The sequence below is a fragment of the Corvus moneduloides genome, chromosome 8 (genome assembly GCF_009650955.1).
Source record: "Corvus moneduloides isolate bCorMon1 chromosome 8, bCorMon1.pri, whole genome shotgun sequence".
NCBI classification, from domain to species: Eukaryota; Metazoa; Chordata; class Aves; order Passeriformes; family Corvidae; genus Corvus; species Corvus moneduloides.
The window spans coordinates 3,414,083-3,439,048 of NC_045483.1; the positions used below are offsets into that span (position 1 = coordinate 3,414,083).

The following is a 24,966-nucleotide window of genomic DNA, read 5'->3' on the forward strand; positions in this document are numbered from 1 at the left end:
CTGTGGAAGTGTCCAAGGCGAAGTTGAAGAACCCGGTCTAATAGAAGGTGGCCCTAGCCAAGGCAGAGGACTGGAACTAGATGATCTTTAAAGGTCCCTTCCAACCCAAACCATTCAATGATTCTATAAAAAATGGAGAGAAAAATTTAAGTCTGGGATTTTTTTCTTTTGCCGTATCCCACCGGTGGGTGTAGGGGCGGATGGTGTCCATCTGTGATGTGCCAAAACTTGGGCGCTAGTTCTTCTTGCGGGTGGACCTTTCAATGAATTGCTGATGGAGTCCAGTTCCCCTGCTCCTCCCCGGGCCGGCCGTGCCACCAGGAGTCACTCTCGGCCTCCGAACGGGCCGCGGAGCCCCACGCGAGCCGCACCCGCAGCATCCCGGGCTGCGGGGCCGTGTGCAGGCGCTGATGCCGCGGAAGCGCTGCCTGCGCCAGCCCGCGGCTCTCCGTCGGGCCGCGCCGCATCGCTGCCCGAAGCCCCTTTTTTTATTATTTTTGGACCTTTTCCCCCTACACACGCTCTTTCTGGCGATGTTTGACCCCGGGGATGCCCGCTCGGGGCGGAAGCCAGGGGTCTCCCCCGCCTCCCTTCGCAGCGAGCGCTCCGGTGCGCGAGTCCCCGGGGCGGGCGCTCCGCAGGTGCGGGCCGGGCTCTGCCCGCGCTGGCTCCGCTCAGGAAGTGACAAGCGCATTTCCTCCTCCTCCTCCTCCTCCTCCTCCTCCTCCTCCTCCTCCTCCTTCTCCTCCTCCTCCTCCTCCTCCTCGCTCCCTCCCTCCCTCCCTCCCGCCCCGCCCGCAGCACGGCGGCGGCGGCGGCAGCGGAGCGCGGTCGGAGCGGCGCCCACAGCCGGCCCGGCCGGGCCGCGCCGCCGCCACCGCGGGAAGCGCTCGGTAAGCGATGCCCGGAGCGCAGCGGGGCCGTGCCGCCCCGGGGGCTGCCGGGGGGTGCGGACAAAGGGCGGCGGTGCGCCCTGCCCGGGGACGGGGCGGCACGGAGGGGATGGGGTAGGAGGGTGGTACTCCCCGCCGCCACCGCATCCCCGCGGAGCGGGCTGGGGATGTCCGCCTTTGTGCCGTCGGGTCTCACCCCGCCCCGGGGTGAGCGGGGGGCACCGCGGAGGAGCCTCCTGGGCGGCCGGAGGGAGCGTGGAGCGGTGGGATGTGTGTCCGGAGCGGCGGGGGGTGCGGGATGCTGAGCCCGACGTGCGGGGATGGGCGGCTCTCCGGAGTTTGGCGAGCGGGCAGCGAGCGGTCCTCACCCACTCGGAGTCCTCTGCCTTTGCCTCTGGAATTATTTCCTGCGAAAGGATCAACACGTGCTTTCCTTTCTCCGGGCCGAGAGTGGTGCTCAAGGGGGCTGAAACTCGGATGCCGTCGGGCTCGGTGCAAAACTCCCCAGGTTCGGGGTCTCACGGGGGGCTGCAGCCCAGGGCAGCTGTGGCTGAGCATCCCCGCAGAGATGCTCTCTCTCCAGCTCACCCAGGGCCAGCGCACACTTCCCACCGTGCCATGCCTCGGATTTCACTCCTGGCGCGTGTGAGGTAGCTCAGGGCAGCAAGAGAGGGGAACAGGCCGGTCCCCGCGGGGGTCTCCAGCCCCCGACGCTGCTGCGATGGGACACGGCAGCTCCACGCTGTGTGAAGTGCCCTGGCAGTGGGGCTGTCCTAGAAAGCCTGCAAGTCTTGTTTCTCCATTCAGTGACGTCAGGTTGACCAGGTTCTAAGGTACGTGAAGGTGTCACGTACAGCTGTACGCAGAGATTTCACGAGTAAGGGGCTTTTCCTCAATAATTTTAATTTACTTGACACAGAGAGAGTTTGCAGCAGCGCGGTGCCTGTGACTGAGTTGTGCCGCTGCCTCTCGGTGCCGTGCGGTCTCCACAGATGCTCGTGTACCTTGGCAGCTTGTCCCCTCCTTAGGAAATCCTCTGGAGTGAAAAGTAAGCGTAATTTGTTATGAAATAGGCTGATAGATGAAACTTCAGTTGGCGATTGAAACCAGATGTGCATATTTTCCTTTTGAATCCTCAAGCAATAATAAAAGTCTATTTTGACAGATTAAAAACTACTTGCAAATTGCAGAGGTAGCAGTGTCTTGTGATAATCCAGTAAAAACACAGAGGGCTGTGAGCATCTCTGCCCAGTGTCTGGTATCTCCGAGCACAGGAGATGCTGCTGCTATCACAAAGCCCAGGTTCCCTTGGCCTGCCTCTGTCATGGGCAGAAATATTTACCAGGGCTTGGCTGAGGGTTGGAAAAAGAAATAAAGAAACCCCAAAACAGTGTAGATAATGTTTCTAGAGAAAATATTTGGGGTGGGTCATGAAACAGATTAATTAGAGTGATAGTAAAAAACCTGAATTTCAGAGCAGTTTGCTCTGTCCTTACCTGTCATGGCTCAGAGAGGGTTTGAAGTGAGCTTCTGATTTATTCCTTCATTTCTGAAAGTCCTCTGGAGCCTGAGGATGCTTGTGGTGGTGGGTGTGTCACACCCAGCTCTGGCACAGCCGGGCTCAGGGAGGCAGGAGGTGTGCCTGTGCCTGTGCTGGAGGCACTTTATCGGGAGAAGCACTCAGCCTTCTCGCTTTCAAAAGTGGGGGGGAAAAACCCAGCCAAAACAACCTGCCGTGGAATTGCTTCCTTCTCTCCACTTCAGAGGGAAGGATACCCTGCCAAGCATGGCCACGTGGAGCACGGCCACGCGTGCTGGAGGGTTTGCAGCTGAATCCCTGGCTCCAGGCTTTCTCACTTCCAGCTTCAACCCAGAGGAGGGAGGGAAACTTCTGCAACTTCCAGCTCTGCACAGGGCCAAGGTGTCCAGGAACCACACTGGTTATAGAAAGCAGATGGCCTTTTGCTGGAAATGCAAAACTTTGCATAGAAAATCTGTGCAAATCAGTTCAGTAGATAATTGATTTGTGTGAGTGAGATCCAGATTTTTGTATATGGAGATCAAGCAGGCTGTGGGACAGAGCCAGCACCAATGTAGGTTAATTTTCAGCTATGGATACCTGCATAAATAAATACATGTGTATAAATATGCACACAAGCAAATAGGCAAACATATACCAGTACAAATCCCCAAATCTGCTTTGGTTAATTATATGCAATAACATTTTTTCTGGTAGCAAAGGCTTGCTTCACTTTCAGCAGAAGTATAGGTAGAACAAGATACACAACTTTTTGCCAAAACACCTGTATTTGTGTGCAGAACTGACACCGTGGGCTGTGTCCTCATGGGTGAGGAGGGGAATGAGCTTTATCCCATTTGCCTGTTTATTATTGCTGGTTGATTTCTGATTTCTCAAATGGCAGCTGCGTGGTTTGAGACTCCTCTTCCTTTTTTCTTTCTCTCTTAAAATGTTGAATAGCGTTTTCCATTTCTTGGTCTGGATGGAGGTGGTTTGCCCTTGCTTTGCAAAATCTCAGATGGAAAAGGGGACACCCCAAGCTGGAAGGGTGATTTTGGTTTTGTTCCCTTCCCCCTCCCATGTCACGTGGCTTGTCAAATGGTGTTGCTGGGAAATAGTCCTAATGAACATTAATCTATGGCAGGACAGACTTTGGACCAACAGGCTGGGACGGGGCAAGGTGCCAGAGATGCTCATAGCTGTTTGGAGAGCTCAGCCCAGCGGGGTCGAGGCTTCTTCTCACATCCCAGGGGAGGGAGAGGGCAAGCAGAGCCTTTGTGTCAGATCTGCACTCGCCAAAACTCACTCCTAGAATGAAAATACCTTCAGAAAGACAAGTTTTATTCCCGTGGCCATGGGGGACTAGGGCAGCAGAGGAGCTGGGAGGTTGCTCCTCTGCAGCTCCTCAAGCAAACGCTCTTCTTGGCTGACGTTTTCTGCTCCTTTCTCTCCCAAAATGGGGAGGAGGAGGAAGAGGAAGCAAGCCTGCTGACTCGGGGAAACAGAACTAAAAGAAAAGCCGGTCTGCCGAGCAGCAGAGGGCCGTGACTGCCGTGGGTCTCACGTGCCCGGTGTGGTGGTGGAGCGAGCGGTGGGAGCCACGGTTCCCATTGCAGGGGTCCCTGCGGGGCTGGGCAAAAATATCACCAAAACAACAGCTCCTCCAGCATGTCTGCTCCTCAGAGAGCTAAATATAAACTAATCGGGCGTAGAGGAGGGAATTTTCCACCATGCTACTCCTCTGTGCCTGCCAGCCTGCCGGGTCATGAAGTCTATGGGCTGCTCCCCCCGGGGGAGGCCCCTGTCCCTGATCCCCAGCATGGCACGGGATGAGTGCCACCACTTCCTTTAGGGATGAGACCTTCCATACATTCCTTGAAAGCAGTCAGGACACTGGCAAACCCGAGCCCTGGAGCTCTGGTTCTGCCCACAAGTCTCCCTACAAGCAGTGGCCGTGTTGTAATAGTGGAAAAGGGCTTCTCCAAGGTCACGCTCCGCGCCTGCAGTTGCAGCCTGGCTGCCTGTGACCCAGCTATTTCTGTAGAGCAGCAATGCAGAACGTGGCTCTGCTGCAGGGAACTGGAGAGAGCAGATCCACAGGCAGTTTTGTTTTTCCAAACTTTTCTGAGTTGGCTGCCTTTAGAGAGACAAACATTCCCAAGCAAGAGCCTGTTTCTGAAACCTCGCTGGGATGATGCATCTCAGTACAGGCTGTGGATGTGTGAGTCTTTGGTCATCAATGGGAATTGAAAACTAAGAAGTGTGGCAGTGCAGTTAATTTCCAGCCAGAATTTCTCCTGGCTTCAGGTGGTTTATCCATGAGTTTTGTAGCCTATGGCATTGGATATGTGTGATACTGCATCTCATGCATGTGGCATATGCTATGTGAGATAAGTAAGATTTGGTATGTTAGAAGTTTCTCTGAAATGCAGGGAGGAGTAAACTGCATTAGACTGACCTGGAGGAGCAGCACCAAACCCTGTGTGAAGCGCGGCTGCTCCCAGCACTGCAGGCTGTGGGTCCCTGCATGGATGGGTGGGAAGTACCAGGCAAGTTTGGCTCAGTAATCACTTCATTTGAGTAATATTTTAAGAACTGGTTGAAGGAGTGCAAAAAATCTGTTCTGGTGCATTGAGTTGCTATACCTCCCCCCTAAAAGTGTACCCAAGGGAGACTTGGTCATGGTTTTTGCTTTTAGAGGATTAAATATAGCAGCATCATTGGTGTCACTCCTCTGTAGTCCATTTGAAGCATCCCTTGGGCTACATCATTCCCTGTATTTGTGGCTCCTGGCCATAGCTTTTGCTTTCAGCAGCCAGGGCTCAGGGCTGGCTGTGCGGTAGGTACGGGACCGTGGTGAAAGAGGAGTTTGACTTCGCGGCCGTTTTGTGCTTACATATCCTTACGTCTCCTAGGGTTTGTAAAAAATGGGATCTGGCAAGCTTTGATCCAGCAGCTGGAAAACCTGCTCTCCTTCTCTCTGCTCAAAACCAGCTCCTGAAAGGAAGGACCAGGAGTCCTTTGGATGGCTGAGGAGAAGCAGGGCTTGGGGAGGTGGTGCTGCAGCAGGACGTGGCTGCCGAGGTGCATTGGTGACTGGCTTTGGTCTCAGCAACTGGTCTGGACCAGGGGGTCAAGAGACTCACCCCTCATCCTGCTCCTAAAGCCAAGGGGATGAGTTAGAGTGTGTTACTTACTTGCATTTAAGATATTTTTGTCCTTTACCCCATGACGACTCTTGCAGTGACCCCAGACAAGCCTTCGTGCTCCTCTGCCCCAGTTGTACAAGTGCCATCATTACTATTCTGCACCACTGGGAAATGTTAATTATAAGTAAAAGGAATTAATGCAGACAACTGGTCTTCTCTGGTTAGGACAGCCTGGCAGCACAGTTAGGCCAGGAGGAGCTGGCCATTTCTCGTTTCAAATGATGTGGAAAAGTCACAATAACTGTCATTTTTGTTTTTCTGTGCTTTCCTTAACCTTACTGAGAGCAGCCTTCTGGTGTGCTGGGAAATAGTTGTCAATGCTATGCAATTACTTCAAGTGTATATATTATTATCCCTGTTGCCACGTGCTTTGGGGTTTTTTTGTCCCAGCTGGTACAAATGAATATTGTATAATATTTTTGAAAGGACAAGTTTTAATACCATGAACTAGGTGCCAAAAGCTACAACTGTGTGCCAAAGCTGAAGAGCCATTATATTTATAAAGATACAGAACGCATTAAAAATATCCACTTTTGGTTTTGTAGCCTCTCTGTTAACTCAGAAAAACAGTTTGCCCAGAGCAGCTGTGGCTGCCCCATCCCTGGAAGTGTCCAAGGCCAGGTTGGACGCGGCTTGGAGCAACCTGGGATAGCGGAAGGTGTCCCTGCCCATGGCAGGGAGTGGGACAAGATGCTCTTTAAGTTCCCTTCCAATCCAGGCCATTTAGTGATTATTGGACCATCAGTTGTGTTATAAATGAAATAAATGCAGTGCAATGGATGGTACTTCTCAGAGTGAAAGCACTGTGGTTAATGAAGATGTACCTTGCCAAAACGTAAATGTTTCATTTAGAAACTCTCACCCGCATTTTCGGTTGTGCGTGGTTTGTGCTGTTGGTAGATTTTCCCAAGGAGGTTTCAGATGTACGTATTTGAAACTTAATTTAAAGAAAAAGTTCCAGCTCTGCAGTGTGATGGATTGTGCTGCCGATGCCCTCCCTGTGCCTGTCCTGTGAACCCCACGAAATACCATAAAGGTGGCAGCTTCAGGAGGAGCTGGACAAGAGCCAGGCCAGCCTATGAGGAGCTGCTCTGTCAGTCCACCCTCCTGATCCCTGCACATCCCACCCTGGGACATGGGGGCTGCTGGGCACAGGGTGCAGCAGCTCATTCAGGGTGTAGGGCAGCAAGCCAGGAGAGCCCTGTATCACCATTTTTAGTGATTTTCTGAATTCTTGCTGGAGGACAGACTCGATGATCTTAAAGGTCTTTTCCAACCTAACAATTCTATGATTCAGTGTCTTTTAGAAAGGCCCCCAGTGCAGAGGTAAAGCTGGAGCACTGGCTGAGAGCCCCCTGCAGTCATTTATGGTGCTGTAGTTTATTGCAATGATTATTGTCTGTGTTGTTCAGGAAAACGTTGCACTTTGCCCTTGCTCTGGATCTGCATGGCTCCAGCCTCCCGCCACGCTGGGAGGTGTTCCACTGCCAGTCTGCTCCCTCTGAGGGACCTGCTCCAATTCTCCTGCCCCCTCTGAGGCAGTCAGGTCATCCTCAGCAATCACCACTCCACATTCCCCCGATCTTGCACTGTACCTGTGTCTTCAAGCCTCCCAGTTACTCCTGGAGTCCCCTCCAGACCTTGGTCAGAGGTGGGAGGAGGCTCCAGGTGCCTGCTGAGGTCGTGGAGTGCAGAGCACAGAGGCTGTACCATCCCTTCTTTTCCTGGAGACCCCAAATTTATGCAGCCTGTGGACATACCCCTGCATGCCTGGGTAATCTACTGCACCATGCAGGAGCCAGGGAACATGCCCCTGCCTTTGAGGTGAGTGGCTTTTAAGCAATTTAGCTTTTTAAGGTGTATTTTAACATCTCTGTAACCAGCTGTGCTGGTCGCTTCTCTCGGCTCTGTATTACCGAGTTGTTCTGTGTATTCAGCGCTTTGCTGGTCTCGAGTCACTTACACAGCACTGGTTTTCCTGTTTCCTTCCCGATTACTGCCAGAAATACTGCATGGCATAGGGTGACAGTGTAGTTTCTGTTGCAGCCAGTGCCACCAGTCACTTGCAGGTCTGTTTGAGATGTGCCAGTCAAGTGTTATCAGTAGCTGTCATCCACTTCTGTGCACTTCAATGACGTGTGTTACACCAGCCCTCCCTTTCACCTGCACAAAGACTTCAGGTGAGGGGAGAGCTCTTTCTTTGGTGCTGTAATTGTGATTCCTGACTCCCTGACCTTGCACTGAAACCAGAGCCTTGTTGGGCTTGAGGTCTCACCCACCCATTTACCAGGCTGGCTTGTGCCCGTCCTCGGGGACCACTGGTGGTGATGGCTCAGAAGACTTTTTGGCATGATCTTATAAAATTGAAGGTGTAAATTTATTTGGAGCTGTTGTTTAAGAAGGATCTATATTTAGTGCCTGCTGTTTAATATCATCACCCCAGGTTACTCCTGACAAATGTGACTGTTGTTTTACTTTCTGCTTAGGACAGAAATGTTTATATTGTCTATTTCTTCATTTTCTGCATCCCGACTAATGTTTCCACCATTCTTTCTGTTGCTGTCAGTGGGACTTCTTGCTGTCCTTAACATCTACAAAAGCCCCTGTATCTTGTTTTCCAACAGAACCTGATGTTTAACTGAGAGTCTCATTCATTTGAGGTGTTGGCATTATTTTAGGGACTCCATAATGGTTTACAAACTCCAGGCTTCATTAATTCCTTCGCTCATTAGGGTTGCAAGTTGATACATGTTTTTTCCATGTGATGAAGGTGGACGTTTTTGCTGCCCTATTTGTCCTGGGCAATCATTCATGTTTGTGCACTGACAAAATACCTGGCGTGATTCCCTTCCTGGCAGCTTTGGAGCTGGTATGGGCTGCAGCATTTAGGTCAGTTCTCCTTGGGATGCCATTTCAGGAGTGGGCTTTGTGGTTCACACCACGCTGGTGCCGGGGCCAACCCCTCTGTCCTTTGGGCTTCCCCTTTCTGTGGCACAGGGAAAGCTGTTTCTCTCCTGATTTTCACCTGTGGCATGAGAGAAGGAGGGATGTATGGAGACCTGTGGGGTGGAAAATGCAGATTTTTATTTTCATTTTCCTCTTTATTACTGCATGTTCACACTGTCATAAATGAGCTCGAGGAACGCAGGGCAGGACTGTGTTCCTGCTAGCTCAAATAAAACCAGGGCCTGTTTGCATTTCCACTTACTTTTTTAAAGTTTTCCTCACCTCTGAGACAGGCTGCAAAATCTGGGCTTTTATGGCTGCTAAGCTACCGTGGAGCTCATCCTGCCTTACTCCATGGGAATCAGGGCCATCTCCAGGGACAAAACATCCCAAATCTGGGAAAATTGTCCTCTGTGGGCATTACTTCTCAGGCTGGGCAATCCCCTGGTGGGGTACCTTGCTCTGGGGCAGTGGTACCTCGGACTTGCTGGAGCTGTTCCCCATGGGAAGCATCTCACTGCTGGCCCTCAGGGTTCCCCTGATGGAGCCAAACCTGCAGAAGGTTTGGGCTCTACGTGCTGCTGACACCTCGCAGGAGCCGGGAGTGTGTTACAGCAACAGATTCTGTATTATACCAGCCTCACAAGCGTCTCCCTGCGATATTAAAAACACCAGCTAAAAGCCAAGTGCAAACTCTCAATGAATGGCTCCGTGGAAATGCTGTCAGGCACGTTTCAGTGCTGCTTTGGCTTTGATTTAGATGGGTAAACACGGTGAGTGGGTGTTTGCTTTGACTCTTCCCTCGTAGCGAAAGACTTCCTTTGAGGGAAGGCGAAGCCTCCAGTGCTGTTCCCCATCACAGCATCAGCCCGGGCTGCCTGGGCTGGCTGTTGGCAGTGCCTTCACTGCATGCCTGGGCCTCGTGCTGCCCAGCAGCAGTGGGAACTCCCCCATTTTCCCCAGGATCAGGGATGTCCCCTGCCCAGGGCTCTGCTCACGGGTGCGAATAACCCTGGATTTCTCCATCCGGATTAGGCACAGTTATCCCAGTTGGGATGATGCTGCGGGAAGGACATCCTTGGCTTTTGTAGGCATCTCCCCCTGCTTGTCCCACACTCTGCTCTGTTCCCCTTGAAGCTTCCCAAAATCACCTCCAGCTTTAGCTGCACCAGGATGGCTCTGACATCAGAGACAGCCTTTGCCATGTGGTGAGTGGCCACTGGGAGAGGCAGGGTAGGTGCAGCCCGTCCTCTCCTTGCCCTGCTGCACCAGGAAGAGCCCCCCTCTGCTCCCCACACATTCCCCCATCTCCACCAGAGCTATCAAACCCAGCTCCTTGGCAGCCCCTGCACGTAGGAACAGTCTTCTGGTAACAGATTGTTGTGTATTTAATGAACCCGAGGAAAACAAGAAATGTGAAGGCTGCGGGGCGACGCGAGTTTGCTGTTCAGTCTGCCAAATTCACGCTAATTCAGACAACTCACAGACGTTTGGCTGCTCGTTCGTTAAAGAGATTTATGGAAGATGCAGGGCTCGGAAATTTACGGAGAGATGGAGGTGGCAGTGTGGGCAAAGGTTTCCTGGCCCTGGAGGGCTCCTTCCCTCCCTCCACTGTGCCTTCCTCTTGCCGGTGTTGATGGCAACGGATGGACAAACAGCAGGGAGAAGTGCCTTTTGGTCACTAGGAGGATTAATAAAGGCTCCAGGTTCGTCTTTCAGGAGCCCAGGAGCTCTTTGAAAGCCATTTCTCAGCTGAGGAATGAACCCCCAGAGCCTGCCCAAGAGCCAAAGTACTTTGGTCTCATGCAAACAGTGTAGGGTGTGCAGGTGACAGCAGGCACGCGTGTCACCCTGTGTGGGCACAGAGACTGTCCACTGAAAGCATCTGAAATTCTTTTAATACTGCCTGCTCAGTTCAGGGAGATAATTTCAATTTTTGGAAGGTTCTAAGTGATCATTTTGCTGGGCTTCACATGAGGATTCTGTAACCTTACGGTATTTATCCATAAAGGGGAGGTGGTAGCAGATAATGTGGAGTCTGGCAATTGATCCATACATCCAGTATTTTTCTGTTTTAAATCCAGGCATGTCCATAAGGGCTGTCAGACTCTACCTGTTCTCCAGCTCAGCCTTGGAGAAAGGAGAAATCTGGCTTAGAAGCAGCATCCAAATCTGCTCTGACAGCGATGATGGTGTTGTGGCTCTTGGCAAGTGTTCCCCAGTTACACAGGGAGATGTCCCAGATCTTGTTCCTGCTTCCTCTGGGTGGATTTTTGGTGGGCACTGATGAGCAGCAGCTTTACAGTCGATGCTGCAGCGCTGAGTTCACTTTGCATCTTCAGGATTTGCTTCTCACAGAGACCTTGAGAGCTCTGGAGACAGCAAGGAAGCCTGGGCTGGATGAGAACCCCCACTAACTGAAGGTGGTGAGGCCTTGGCACAGGTTGCCCAGAGAAGCTGTGGCTGACCCATCCCTGGAAGTGTCCAAGACCAGGTTGGATGGGGCTTGGAGCAACCTGGACACATGGAATGAGATGAGATGAGATGAGATATGAGTTTTAAGATCCCTTCCATCCCAAACCATTCAGTGGTTCTAAACCTGAGAGCATTATTTTGTGTCTGTAAGCAGATGGGTGTTGTTTCATGGAGACAGGTATTCCGAGGGGTTCATGTGCTATTTGAAGCTGTTTATGCTTGAGAAGTGAGTCAGTAAAAGCAGAGTGGTGGGGCCATTTACCGTCTCCAGCTCAGACATCTCAGGCTGTATATGGGAAAAGAACATAAGGAAGAAACAAGAATTGGTTTTTTGTGTCTGTTTACTAGAGCAGCATGCTCTGAGCAGTAATTAAAAGTAAACCCAGATCCTGCTGCCTTGTTCAGCATCCCTGGTTGTTGAGATTAAGCAGCCAAAGCAATTCTCAGTTCAGCAATTCCTCAGCTTTTGGGAGCGTGGCCAACACTCACAGTGTCTCACAGACCACTGCAAATTCTTGTAATAAATCTCACAACTGGGGTGGCGGGGGAAACCCACAGAAAGGTGAGATGGTTTGTTGGGCCAGCAGGCTGGACTGCTGCTGCTGTTGCTTCAGCTGCTCTTCTCCACAGACACCTCTTGGTCCAGTATTTCTACTCTTCCCTGGAAATACTACTCAAAGGTAGAAGCAGTCCCCTAATGAGTGGAAAAGGCAATGATTACAGGTTTGCTCAAAGAAAATGTGTCATTTCTGTGGTCATTGGGACTGGGATCAGGCTGCAGGCTCTGTCTGCATGACCCACACTTCCAGGGATGGGGCAGCCACTTTTCTGGGTAACCTGTGCCGGGGCCTCACCACCCTCACAGGGAAGACTTTTTTCCTAATATCTAATCCAAACCTACTCTCTTTCGGTTTGAAGCCATTCCCCCTTGTCCTGTCACTTCCCACGGCTCCTCGCTTGCACCTCTCTCTTGCTGGTCGCTGTTTTGCAATGACTAATTTTGCTTTCTTCTTTTCCTTTTCAGTTGCCAGGGAGGAAAAGGCAAAGTCACTGCCAGCACCATTTCCTTCGAGCTAAAGATGTTGAGACAAAGCACCTCTGCCCCTGCCCTGTCCTTTCAGTCCTTCCGCTGCTGGTGTGTACGGGACTCATTCCCCTGCCACTCCTACTCCCTAAGAGCACGGGGGCAATAAACCTTTTACTCAAGTAGATGGTGTGTAATTTTCCTTAATTCCTCTTATTCCTTTTTTTGTGAGGGCTTGCCTGCAGTTGAGGTTCAAGCCAAGCATGTAGATCTGGGTATGAGCTTGGACTTCAGGCTGTCCCCAGAGACTAGGGATGTTTGGAGGTGTGGTTTGGGGCTTGGAGTGCTGGGGACCCTCTGCCTTGTGTGACTTTGGTGTCAGGCTGAGGCAGTACCCAGGCATGTGGAGCAAGGGATCAGATTGAAATAACAGAGTTTTATTTGCTCAGTAATTCATTTATGGTTGTGGGCAGGACCCTGGTATGTCTGTTGTTCCTGGCAGGAGGGTTAATCTCAGGCTCCATAAGCCAGGTTGCACCTGGCCATCTGTGGCATTTTTGGTTCCTAACGTGCCCCCATGGGATGGGTGCTGTCCTGGGAGACCTCAAGCTCCTTCTGGCTGCGGATTTATTAGCGTGGCTGTAGATGTCATCTCCATCCAGGCTGTCCTGCACTGGCAGGACAGGTGAGTTCTGGGTGTGTTGGGGAGAAGCTGTGTTCCTGTGTGAAGCTGTTGGTCAGAAGCATTGCAGTGATGTGGTTCTTGAAGCTGTGCAGCCCTAGGGAGCCATGCTCACCTCAGACACTGCTTCCCCTTTGCTGTGTTACGTGCAGGCAAGTCCTTACTTATTAATTAGTGGTAAAAGCGTGTCTTTGTCTTGTTAGTCCTGGAAATGTCAGGTCTGGATGCAAGCAGGAGGCAGAGAAAGACATTTCCTTATTCCTTTTCTTTGCCTGGTAGTCTCTGAGTACCTGGAGCATGGGGTGGCACAAGTCTTTGCCAGGCAGGAGGGGAACACCATGTGGGAGCCATGGTGTCCTGGATGGTGTTTGCCTTCCCAGCAGCTGGGGAAGACCCTGTGGAGCAGGATGCACTGACTGCAGGCTCAGGGTGAGATGGGCAGGGCTGCAACCTTTCTCCTGCCATGGCTGGGCAGCCTGGGTCAGCTCTTTCCTCTTGACAGAGTCCCAGGGGACAATCCTGAAGCGGCTGCCTCCGTGGAAATTTCGTCCTTTGAAAGTCACGTGTGCTGACTCATGATCCTGTTTACCCAGGACTAGTCCATGGGGCATTTTCAGAGAGTAAAAACTTCTTCTTGGGCTCTGAATGGCATCTTTCATGTTTATTGGAGGTTTTTACCCCATAAATAAATTCAGTATTCACTAGTGACATAGAATAGTGCTCAGGCAAGGGGAACAAACTGCCCGGAGCTGAGCCCACTCAGCCCTGCTGCAGAAGGCAAATTATTGCCTGAGTGAGGAAATAAACCCAGACTTAGCTACATCCAAATGATAGACTTCATGGATTTTTTCCAAATTCATAACACAATAAATCAAGAAATTGGAGATGTACTCCTTGGCATTGTCCAAAGCCCTGAGGGTGAGACAGGATGTGCAGTGAGGAGATTCAGTGTGGCCCCAAATCATTTCTAAGAAGTGGAAGGATGGGGAGAGAGGCATGATTTTTAGTTTGGGTGAATATTGCCTTGTTATGCTCGCAGAAAGCCTTAAACCCCACAAGTTTCAATTACAGTCACCAATTTTGGCTATTTCCCCAAATTCTTTGTAGGCCCCTGTGGGGTTTGGGAAGGGATGACCAGCTGTGCTGTGCCTGGTCCCCACAGTGGTCTGACTGCATGGAGAAATCAAGATGTGCACAGTGGAGAGAATTTTTGTTCTCTGATGAGAATGGGTGGGTGGTGAAGCCCTAGAATCGTGCTCAGAGTTTGGCCCAGAGGGATTAGGTTTGGTCCTTCAGACATGTGGGTCTAACCTGCATTGGATGAACTCCAGAAATCACAGTGGCTCCTTGCTCAGCCACTTTCTTCAAGCACAGCACAGGGAATGCTGCCGGGGCAGGGGTAGGGAGTGGGGTCCTGCTTGGGTCATGGCTCCTTCACTGGAGACTTCGATCAGCATTAAAAATTCAGCAGGGGCAGGTGATTTATATTCTGAGAGAATTCACACAGTTCTGCTTGCAAGGTGTATCAGTATGCAAAATGCAGCTCCAGCTCCTCGTTCCCGTGTGCCCTTTCCACTGTAAATAGGTTTTATGTCAGTGTGTGTGTCTGGAGATGGATTATTGAGCTGGACAGGAGTTGAATGTTTTCTGTGCAAGAGGGTGGTGATGCCACAGCAAGTGGAAATCTGTGTGATGCTGGGCCTCAGTCGTCTTCACAAGGAGTATTTCTAGGGGTCAGACCATGGAATCAGGGAGTTGGTAAGGTTGGAAAACACCTCTAAGATTGTGGAGTCCAACTGTTTCCCCAGCACGGGCAAGGCCATCACTAACCCATGTCCCCAAGTGCCACACCCACAGGGCTTTTAAATCCCTCCAGGGATGGGGACTCCAGGCTTGGTAACCCTTTCTGTGATGAAGTTTTCCATAATGTGCATGGGGGTGTGATACTGGGCACTGTTCAGGCTCCCTGCAGCCATGGCAGAGCATCTGACAGGCAGTTTGCTGAATCCTGAGGTCTTTTCCATGCAGTTCAGCGTAGCAGGTGAACAGGGCATGGCTGGGAGTGGTGCTTGTGGTAAGACCAGTTGTGGGATGGGGAATGGGACCTCCCTGCAGAGCAGGGCTGTTTGTCCCCCATGAGCATCTCTAGGGCTGTGCTTGTGCCTTGTAAGGAGCATATTTGTTCCCCAGCATTATCTTTTAAGCCCATGGACGAGAGTTGGATCATTTGACTTAATTTTTTTCCAAGCCCAACACTCCATGGCTGTGATACTGTCCAGAAAGCAGCTCTGAGAGAAACCTCTTCGTACCTCTGCCACTGCAAAGATCACACAAGGCTTCTGCTTGGTCTGTGTTTTGAACCATGTAAAAAGCAGGGTTTGCTAAAATTTGGGGGTCTCTGTGCACTAGAGCTTCTCGTGGGCATTTCATACAGCTCAGGAGATTGTGTCAATCCCAGTGGCCCTGGCTCGAGTCTAAACTTAACCTTGACATCGTGATGAAGATAGTTCCTTTATCTGACTGTAAATGAGGAAATACATTTCTTAAAGTAATTAATGGTCCCTGAAGAGTATCTTTTTATTAGCCTGTGTGTGTGAAAGCATCCAGTCTATAAATACACAGCGGTTTCCTCCTCAGCATCAATAGGGTCCATCCCAGCTCTGCAGTTTGTGTCCCATGGCACTTGTTTGCATGGAAAGGATGTGACAGGGCAGGACCATGCGTCAGGAGCACTGTGAGGCAGGATGGGGAGCCAAGGATCACATTTCACTGGAAAGTTTCCTTTTTTACTGCAGTTTCTCCATGGGGATGGCTCCAAAACCCAACCAAGCAGTGGTTAAAATAGCTGATACCTGCACGTGCACCTCGGCCCCGACGTTGGGGGATGGTGGTGGTAGTGGCTGCCAGCTTGCCAGCAGTTTGCTGTGTTGCCTGTCATTAGGGCTGTGTTAATTGCAGGGGATGCAGAGGAGCAGGGAGAGGGGAGGTGTGATGCTGTGTGCTGCATCCCGGCCGGCTGGGGCAGGGAGCTTCTGCCTGGACTTGCTGCTGCTCCTGCCCGGGTGTGTACCTGAGTCTGCTGCTGCAGGATTAACCATCACCTTAGGGAAGGGTAATTATTCCTGAAGAAATCATACCTGGCCAACAAAGAACTGTACTTAGCTGCTTTCAGGCTGCTCTGAACCCTTGTGTGATCTTCGTGCCGAGAGTGGCCCCAGTGTCCTCCCAGCACACAGAGTCTGTCACTGCAGCAAGCACTCCGCTCTCTGTGTAGTGGTCAGGGACAGCTTAGACTGTGACAGACAGAAATCACAGAATCACAGAATGGTGTGGTTTGGAATGCACCTTAAAGACCATCTCATTCCACCCTCTGCCGTGGACACCTTCCACTATCCCAGGTTGCTCCCAGCCCTGTCCAGCCTGGCCTTGGACACTGCCAGGGATCCAGGGGCAGCCACAGCTGCTCTGGGCACCCTGTGCCAGGGCCTCAGCACCCTCACAGGGAACAATTCCTTCCCAATATCCCATCTAACCCTGCTCACAAATTATGTGTCATTTTGACACTCTGAAATGTTTACTTTTCTGTTTGACAGTTTTCATTTGGTCACTGGCTTGCCCAGAGGTTTATGATGAAGGTACCAGTAAACTGTAAGTTATGAGTCCACCGATATCCCACAGAAAGCTGGAGACTGTGTCAGGCACCCATGGGAACAGTAAATCTTTGGAAAATGTATTGATTCCCAATCTTGGCTTTGCACTCTGGATGAACTTTGTCCTCATAAAATAATAGAAGGTGATTTTTCTTTACCAGCCAGCTGGCCTTTAAATGAGCTACTCTTAACACCACTGCAAGCTCTAATCCGAGTAAACACAGACAGGATGATTTAGGAGCTAGGAAGAGCAGCCATATCAGTTTGGAGTAAGGGTTAATACTTTGTGGAATATTCCTGTCTATTGTCCTTAAATATCACAATTGGCTTTGACTGGATGGTATAAGATCAGTGTTTTACGCTCTTTGGATTGTGCAAATGGTGGATTTGGTTGTTTGCATCAACTGCACAGCAGCAAAATAGCGAAACGGGATTAGGGGAGTGATTTGGGGAAAACGCTGATTTCAGTAATCAGATTTGAGTTGCAATCTGTCTGCTTTACAAGGGAATAAGTCTGTTGGGGAGGATGCCAGGAGGTGAGGCAGGGCTCATGGTCAGGGCTGGGCAGTGCTCTATGAGCCTGGCTTGCAGTTTGTGTTTGAAGAGCCTCCTTGTTGTCCAGCCTTAGCTTTTCTTACCCAAGCAATAGGTAAGGATCAGGAGGCATGGTGTGGCCCTTAGGATTTCAGGGCAAGGAGCTGTCTCTCCTTCCTTGCAGCCAAATCTTTGCCTTGGTTTTTTTTTTCCCTAAAGGGCTCTGCATAGATTGGGAATCATGGAGTAACTGGGGTGGGAGAGGGGCATCCAGGGGATTTCACAGACGTAATGATGCTGGAGAGGCTTTTTCTGCTGGACATCTGCTCCCAGCTGGTCTGGGGGCAAGGGCTTCTGTGAGATCAACCCTGGAGCTTTAATGAGCTCTTCTTTCAATGTCTTGGTATCTTCAACATAGGGGATGTGAGTCCCCTGTTCAAATGGAGAATTCAGAGGAAACTTCATAAATTTGACTGAAATACTTGTGTCCCTGTGGATCACCTTGTGTACCTTGTGTGCTTCTGACAGCGCCCGTGAGCGCCCCATCCTGTGAAAACCCTCTGTGCTGATGAGGAGCAGAGGGGCACCGACAGTGTTTAAGATCCTAAAACAAACACTCCCCTCAAGCCACCACCATCAGGGTGTTTTTTGGGCGGTGCTTGCCCCTTGCCCAGTGCATCCACCCTCTGGGCAAGTCCCCTAAAGCTGTTCCTCTCTCTCTCTCTCTCTGTGCAGGGAATTTTCCACACCCCGAGGCTGTCCCTGCACATCCCCCGAGGAGCCGGCAGGGCCCAGCCTCTCCTGGGGGAACATGGACTGAAAGAGGAGCTTTCCCAGCCCCCAGCTGCCAGCACCCTTTGCCTGGACCCTGATGGACTCCGAGGCAGGACTGCATTACCATGGTGATGATCTTAACCAAAACTCGGGAGAACAAAGGTGCTGACTCTGTAACATGCAGGACTGAGCTGGTAAGCTTTGTGAAATCTCTGTTCAAAACTGTTTTACTGCCAAGAACTTTGCTGTAGATTTGTAATAAGGGTTTTCTTTCCTGCAGGGATGGATCTTTAGATGGTTTGCAGCACTGATTTCTACCAAGCTGCACTAATATCCAAGGAGCAGGTGATTTGTAAATGATTGGAGTGCTGTGGCTTTTGCATACGCGGATTTCAGTAAGCACCCAATGGGATAAACAGTACAAAAAACCCAAATCAGTGCTGTGAATAACACAGGTGAGAAGTTGCTTCACTGACAGTGAAGAGATGCTCATCATTAATAGGAGGATGAGCAAGTGGGAAGCAGAATTAAGTGGGAGATGCTGAAGGGCAGTGCTGTGGTAGTTAAATTGGCTGTGAGCCTGGAGAGGTGCAAATCCACCATGCTGAATGAGCAGGCAACAACAAAAAAACAAGTGAGGGGCAGCAAACAGACTAAAGGGTGCTGTGAGGGGTGAGTGTACCTGTGGTAGGGGCAAATAAGGGATAACATTGTCTGGAGGCAGGGTCAGAGCAAATGAGGAACAGGTGCAGGGTGATGGAGAGCCATCAGAGCAAGGCTGGCTGTGGACATTTTCCCTCTATCCTCCTGGAGAGATCGGCATGGTCTGAGAAGAAACTTGACCGAGAGGCAGGGTGCACTGAGAGTCTCAGATAAGGGCATGCAGGAGCACAGCAGGAAGCATCTGGCAGGATGAGCTGTAGATGGGCATTCTGAGCAGAAAAGAAATACAAACGTCTGAGTTTGCTGAGGATGGCAAACTGTCCAGCTGGGCTCCCCAGGCAGAGAGCACAGCGTGCTGGGGTAAAGGCAGGCTGCCCTGGCAGTGAACAGCAGGGGAGAAGGTGAGCAAGCCAGAAGCAGTGGAAAATTCTGCCTTAAAAGGGTGAAATTTGGGAAGGATATTGATACATTAAAAGAGTATCATTGCTGCAGTGTTGGCTCCTGCTGGGAAGGCAGCATCTCCTGTGGCTGCTGCTCGGGGTGGGAAGGGGAGAACCTGAACATTCAGCACCAGCTGTGCCCTGGGAAGTGTGTGGGACAGGTGAAGGGGAACTGGCTGCAGAGAGGCAGATGAGAGTAATTTCTTCTACTCCTAAGAGAAGGGCTGGGTGCTCAGGCTGTGTGATGGCAGGTGGCAGAGATGCAGAGCTGTAACAAAGCTTTGCCCTTGCATGTTTGCCGAGTGCTTCCCGCAGCTCTGGGGCTGGGTCACGAGTGCAGGGATAGTCCTGGGTACACAAGGTGAATTGCTGGGTTGCCTGGACTGTTAAATTGGGGCAGACAATCACAAGAAGGCTGATGCACTAAAGAAAGCAAGAGTTTTTCTGGTGACTTCATGGGGAAGTGAAGAAAGCGAAACCCAAAGGAAATAAATGTCTGAGCACTGGGGCAGTATCACCTGCCAACAGCCAATGGGCTCGTTCAGTTCAGCTCCCAGTTTGGTATAAAGACAAAATTCTTACAAAATGGTAATTATACTCAATATGGGACATATGTCAGATTCCTCTCCCTCCTGCATTTGCAGACAGTGTCTGGTCTCTAGGGCTGGCACACAGATGTGCACTGGCACAGCCCCTGCCTTCTCTGGGGCTTGTCCCACTTCCATCTTTGTCCCACTTCGGCTGCTCCTTGGAGACAGCTGCCTGTCCTCTGTGCCTCCTGATTAATTCTGCTGATGCATCATAAGGTGGGGCTTGACAGATGGAGATATCCCTACTCTGCCTAGAAAAGTGGCACACGCTCCAAAGGTGACTGACCCTTATTTACCTTCTCCACATCTACACCCCAGAGTTCTTTTAAGCCTCCCTATCCCTCTATATTCAGTATTTCCAGCATTCTGTGTATGAAGTGGGATCCTTTATTGGATTGCTCAGGTGCCATCATTTGGTTGTTTGTTATTATTATTATGATTATTATTCTCATTATGCACTGGTGATGCTGGCACAGAGAAGCTGTGGGTGCCCCATCCCTGGAAGTGTCCAAGGCCAGGTTGGATGGGGCTTGCAACAACCTGGGATAGTGGAAGGTGTCCCTGCCCAGGTGGAACTGGATGGCTTTAAGGTCCTTTCCAACCCAAACCATTCTGAGATTCCATAATTAATGTGAGCAGGTACATATAAAACATGGCTCAGGAGGGAAGGTGTGAGTGCAGTGGCCTAACGCCAGATAAAACACAATTATGGCAGTGCAGATGAACGTGGAGGCCGTGCTGGTGCTTCCCTCAGATGATATAAAGCCTCAGTCAGATGGGATGGTGTTGCCAGGATAGACACTTCAGAAGCCAGAATATGGATATTTTTAGGGATAATAAAGGAACAATTTGTATGAACGTGTGTTTTTGCAGGCATGGCTGAAATGGCGTGCAGCTGTGGACAACATATTGATTTATTATATGTGAACCCATCCATGCTCATTTTTAGAAGTCTGATGGTGTCTCTTATGCTGTCAAGAGGAAAATTCTTGGGAAAAAAAGAATGTAAAAAGCAACCAGGATTATTTTGTACCCATACAGTGGCATTTCCCCCTATTTTTAGTGCAAATCAGCACAGTCTGAGTGCAGACTCCCCAGAAGTGCTGAGGTGAGGATGCCTTTGCCATAGAAACACATTATATGCTTAAAAAAGCTAAATAGCTGCTTTGTACCTAGATGGGAAGGCCTTAATGGCTTGGATGAGGTTCAGGATACCACTTTTGCTGCTTTCTTGTTCAATCCAGGATTACCACTAAATTGCAGCTCCCATTTTAGTTTCTCCAGAGTTTTGGGTCCTGGGGGATGGGGACCTTGCTGCAGCTCTTCCCTGAGGTAAGGACTGGTTGCAGGACCCTTGATCTGCAAGCTCAGGCCTTGACAAGGACTCTGCACAGCATTTAGTTAGAGGTGATTTCATTGAGGAAAGGTGACTGGGTGTGTTCCCTGGTCCCTGCCAGAACGGGGCCATGGAAGGTTCTCCTTTGCCCAGGCTGGAGGCAGGGTGGTGTCTGGTGCCCAGGTCGAGTCTGCAGGAAGTGAATAGTTTTTCTGGTTGTTTGCAGCACACTCCAAAGATGAGTCAAGGACCTACCCTCTTCTCTTGTGGCGTGATGGGTAAGTAATAGAAACTTCTCTCTGTGTTTCCTCCACCTCCGCTCCCGCTTCCTCGTGGCAATGGGTGGGAAGATGTCCTGACTTCTGGATGTCTCCAAAACCACTCCCCTGAAGATTCTGGGGTCGGCCCCCACAGCAGGGATGGAGCGACACCCACCCCACCACACCTGTGCCACTCTCCTCCCCAGAGGTGGTTGTTGTGCCCTGTTGCCATTGCTGAGTGACTTGCTTATCTCCTTTCCCCTCCCCTTTGATACATCTGCTTATTTTTAGAGTTACTCTTACAGCTGAGATTATAAACATTGGGGGTCCGGCGCTGTGTTTGAGTATCCAGCCCATGACTGTGGTTCTTGACTGTTTGCATGATGCAAGCAATAAACAACAGCACTATCACTAAGATGTTCTACCACCTGGCACAAAGTGGTTGGACAGACCTCAAACAATAAGGAAAACGTCTAATTTTTGCCGTTGACAGTAACCATGATATAAGATGTTTGAAACCTTTTATGTCAGAGCTTGCTATCAATTTTTATGCTGAACAGCCACCAAAATGGATGGAGGATTGGGGCCTTGGCCAATGATCCCAAAAAGCTGATAGTGCCAGAGGATGTGTTGCTGTGTTGTGCTCTTTGGCGTTCGTAGCGGGGAGCCACTCACTGGATGAGGCCTCAAAACCCAATTAAAATTGTAGGTCAAGTTTGAGCCAAGCTCCTTGCTGTGAAAGCCAATCCTGCACAGACAAAGAGGCTGCCCCTTTTCTTCATGGACATAACTCTCATTAGCGTTAATGAGAGCTGGGCACATGCTCTGACAGGAGATGTCTCCCAAGCTCTCTGATAGCTCCAGTCATTGGGAGCGTGGGGAGATGCAGAGCATTTGTGGGTTTTTTCAGATGAAAATCACAAGCTTCAAAGTCAAGAAGGGATAGAGACAGCCTGTTCCCTCTCTCCTGCCTTTCAAACATGAGTGAGGAACAAAGAACCCAAATCAGATGGTTTTGTCTTGCACTGTGGCACTGGCAGGCTCTTCAGCAGATATGCAGAGTCTCTGCCTAATTGAGAAGCAGCTTGTCTTTAAGAGCTTTTACAAAGCCTTCTGCATTTTTGTAGCGCTGCTGTGCTGGTCTTCATGGCTGCCAAATTATCCTCCTTCTGAGGGAACTGAATGTCACCTCCTTGACCTTGGCTTGCCCTGTCATGGTCTCTGTCATGCCCAGTCAAGAGGAGCCCATCCTTCCCCTGTGTGGAGGGCATTGCTTGGCTTGGGTTTCATTTTAGGCATCTTCCCTGAGCGTTCTTCTTGATGTCCCTAAATGTGGGCCATGATCACAGACTAATCCAGTACCAAAACTTGCTTGACTTTTTAAATAAGTTACTATTGAAATGCAAAACTGGGGGAATATTTCCTGTCACAGGGCCAAGGCCCTGTTGGTGGAAAGCACTGAGATAAATAAACACAAAGAAATTTGGACTGGTAGCACAGACAACGTGAGGCAAGGACTCACAGTCCTGTGCATGCTGGAGGTCTGGAGGGAAGTTGCCTGATTTTTCTGGGGTTTTAGACAAAAGAGGATCTTAGAAAAGAATCTTTCTGGTGCCTTTGGGGCGAGGGCAGCTTTGGGCAGGAAAGCAGCTTGTTTCTGAACCCCATGGCCATGGGGCAGCAGGGGAGAGGGAAGCCCAGCCTCTGCCAGGGAGAGCATCAGCCACACCCTGGAGCTTTCCTCACAAGGTACTAAACACTGCAAGAATCTGAAAATGGATTATAGATCGTAACCAAACTCAGTATACTGAGTAAACATTATCGAAGACTTGATATATTGGATGATGCATGGTTAGGTCCAATTCTCAAGGTGACCTAAATAATCTTTTGGTTTTTAGATTTGTAAGAAATATTTCTGCCAGTGAAATGATAATATTGCTAAAAAGATTGGGTTTTATCTTTATATAGCCCTCTGCCTGGAGGAAGATTAAAGGTGAAATGCCTAGAACTATAAATTCAACAACTTCTGCTTTCCCTTCTCCTTGATGGGTCCTTGAAACACCCAGGAGTGAAAGAATTGTCCTGTTGATATATAGCTTGGGGTTTTTTTCCTCCTTTTTTTCCCTTTTCCTTCCTCAGCAGTCTCCATGGCAGGTCCCCAGTGAAAATACCAGTGACTGTACTAGAAAAAGTGGCATCTTAGAAAGTTGGTTCATTAGGGTGGTGAGGGTCTGGCACAGGTTGCCCACAGCAGATGTGGCTGCCCCATCCCTGGAAATGTTCAAGATCAGGTTGGATGGGGCTTGGAGCAACCTGGGATAGTGCAAGGTGTCCCTGCCCATGTCTTTTCCTATCCACCCAAAGCCAGAAAAATTCCAATATAGGAAGTCAAAAGTAACAGCATCCCAGAATGGTTTGGATTGGAAGGGACATTAAAGCCCATCTCATTCCACCTCCTGCCATGGCAGGGACACCTTCCACTATCCCAGGTTGCTCCAAGCCCTGTCCAACCTGACCTAGTAAGAGAAGCTCAGTAGGTGTGTGCTGACAGCTGTGACCTCCTGTTTTCTGTGTAAGCAAGAAATTATCTCTGAGGGAAGCTGCAGGCAGGGTTTTATTGAGGCTGTGACAAGGTGCTTGCGCATGCAGGATCCCAGTCCCAGCCCTGACTGTAAAAGGGAGGAGGAGGAGGAGGAGGATGGCTTTGAGCCCATCAGGGACACATCCTGCACTCATCCTCTGGGAAGAGCTCTTTCCAAAGCAGCCATCATTTCCATTTTCCCTTGGAGGGCTCTCTCAGAGTTTGTCTTCCTAGAGCGCTGCAGCAGAGCAGGGTGAGGGATGGAGCACGCAGGTCAGCTTGTCTGTCCTTTGGCACTCTCACGTCACTCCTCCACCACGTTTGGCAACACCATCATTCCGAGCGTGCCGGGGCAGGGTTGCAGCCTCGGGCTCACTGTTGCACAGCTCTTTCTTGGAAGTGGCTTTTCACCATCCGTGGGTGACAGAGGAAAGCCAAGAAACCAGGAGAAAATTCCTCGTGGAATCATCAAGGTTGGAAAGGACCTCCAAGATCATCAAATCCAACCTTGAGCCCCCTCATGGGGGTGATGGCCCTTGACTGCATCCTGAAAGCACCTGCCAGGCTCGCATGCCTCCTCTTTCTAAACCAGGGTTTTCTGGAATTTCGGGGTTGTTTTTGGAAAGGCCGTCAGTGTAGAGCACCTTGGTGCACATTCGAACACAGTCACCCTGCAACGAGAAAAAGCTGCGTGGGGAATTCTGGTGAGGTGCAGCTGGAGCAGGGACACCCCTCCAGAGGATCCCGTTGAGGAGCTGGGTACGTTTCACTGTCGAGGTCGGGCATTTCCCTCCCCCATGCAGCCTGTTGGCACGAGGAGCCCACAGGTGTGTTTAATCTCCCGAGTAGATTTTGGGGCTGTTGTTTTCATTTCCCATTGAAGCACAGATCTGCCCATCGTATTTTCATCTTATTTCTGCACTAGGAAAGCTCCCTGGCACTGCCATCAGCTAATTACAACCATTAAATGCGTTCCACACTTAAAAATTATCTCCTGAACATAAATAGGGGGCAGTGGAAAATGCAGGCTGCCTTTTCCCCTGTGCACAGGGACTGTGAGACCAAAATTCAACTTGAACAACACGGAAAAAAATGGGAATTGGATGTGCACCTGTGCGCAGACAAATGTTTGGGTTAGGTTCCAAACAGAATTTATCTGCCAAAAAGGATAAGAAAAATTGATTGAAACCCCTAATTGCTTTACAAGTTGCCATAATAAATTATGTATTAATGTAAATTATTTCATGGGAAAAGAACATAGAGGAAACTTGAGCAGAAGGATCATGCATTATGTATAAAAAGGAACTGTAAAAATATTATAGCAGCACATTTGTCGCTGTAGTTAAAGTTGTGTCAGCGTTTTGGTTTTACACCCTTCTCTGTGGTTATG

General features: G+C 50.2%; 1 protein-coding gene across 5 annotated transcripts in view; it reads left to right on the forward strand.

Annotated features, from left to right (window-relative positions):
- Window positions 1-821: 821 nt before the first annotated feature.
- FAM53B (family with sequence similarity 53 member B) overlaps window positions 822-24,966 on the forward strand; it is a 44,764-nt gene continuing 20,619 nt past the window's right edge. Inside the window, exons 1-5 of one of the 5 annotated variants that reach the window (XM_032116114.1) lie at window positions 828-893; window positions 12,067-12,255; window positions 17,668-17,900; window positions 17,970-18,161; window positions 20,962-21,013. In XM_032116114.1, coding sequence (XP_031972005.1) covers window positions 20,974-21,013 — 40 coding nt within the window. In that variant the 5' untranslated portion in view covers window positions 828-893; window positions 12,067-12,255; window positions 17,668-17,900; window positions 17,970-18,161; window positions 20,962-20,973. Of the gene's footprint in view, window positions 894-12,066; window positions 12,256-17,667; window positions 17,901-17,969; window positions 18,162-20,961; window positions 21,014-24,966 lie in introns of all 5 variants that reach the window. The other 4 variants (XM_032116113.1, XM_032116110.1, XM_032116111.1 and 1 more) reach the window with 4 other exon arrangements.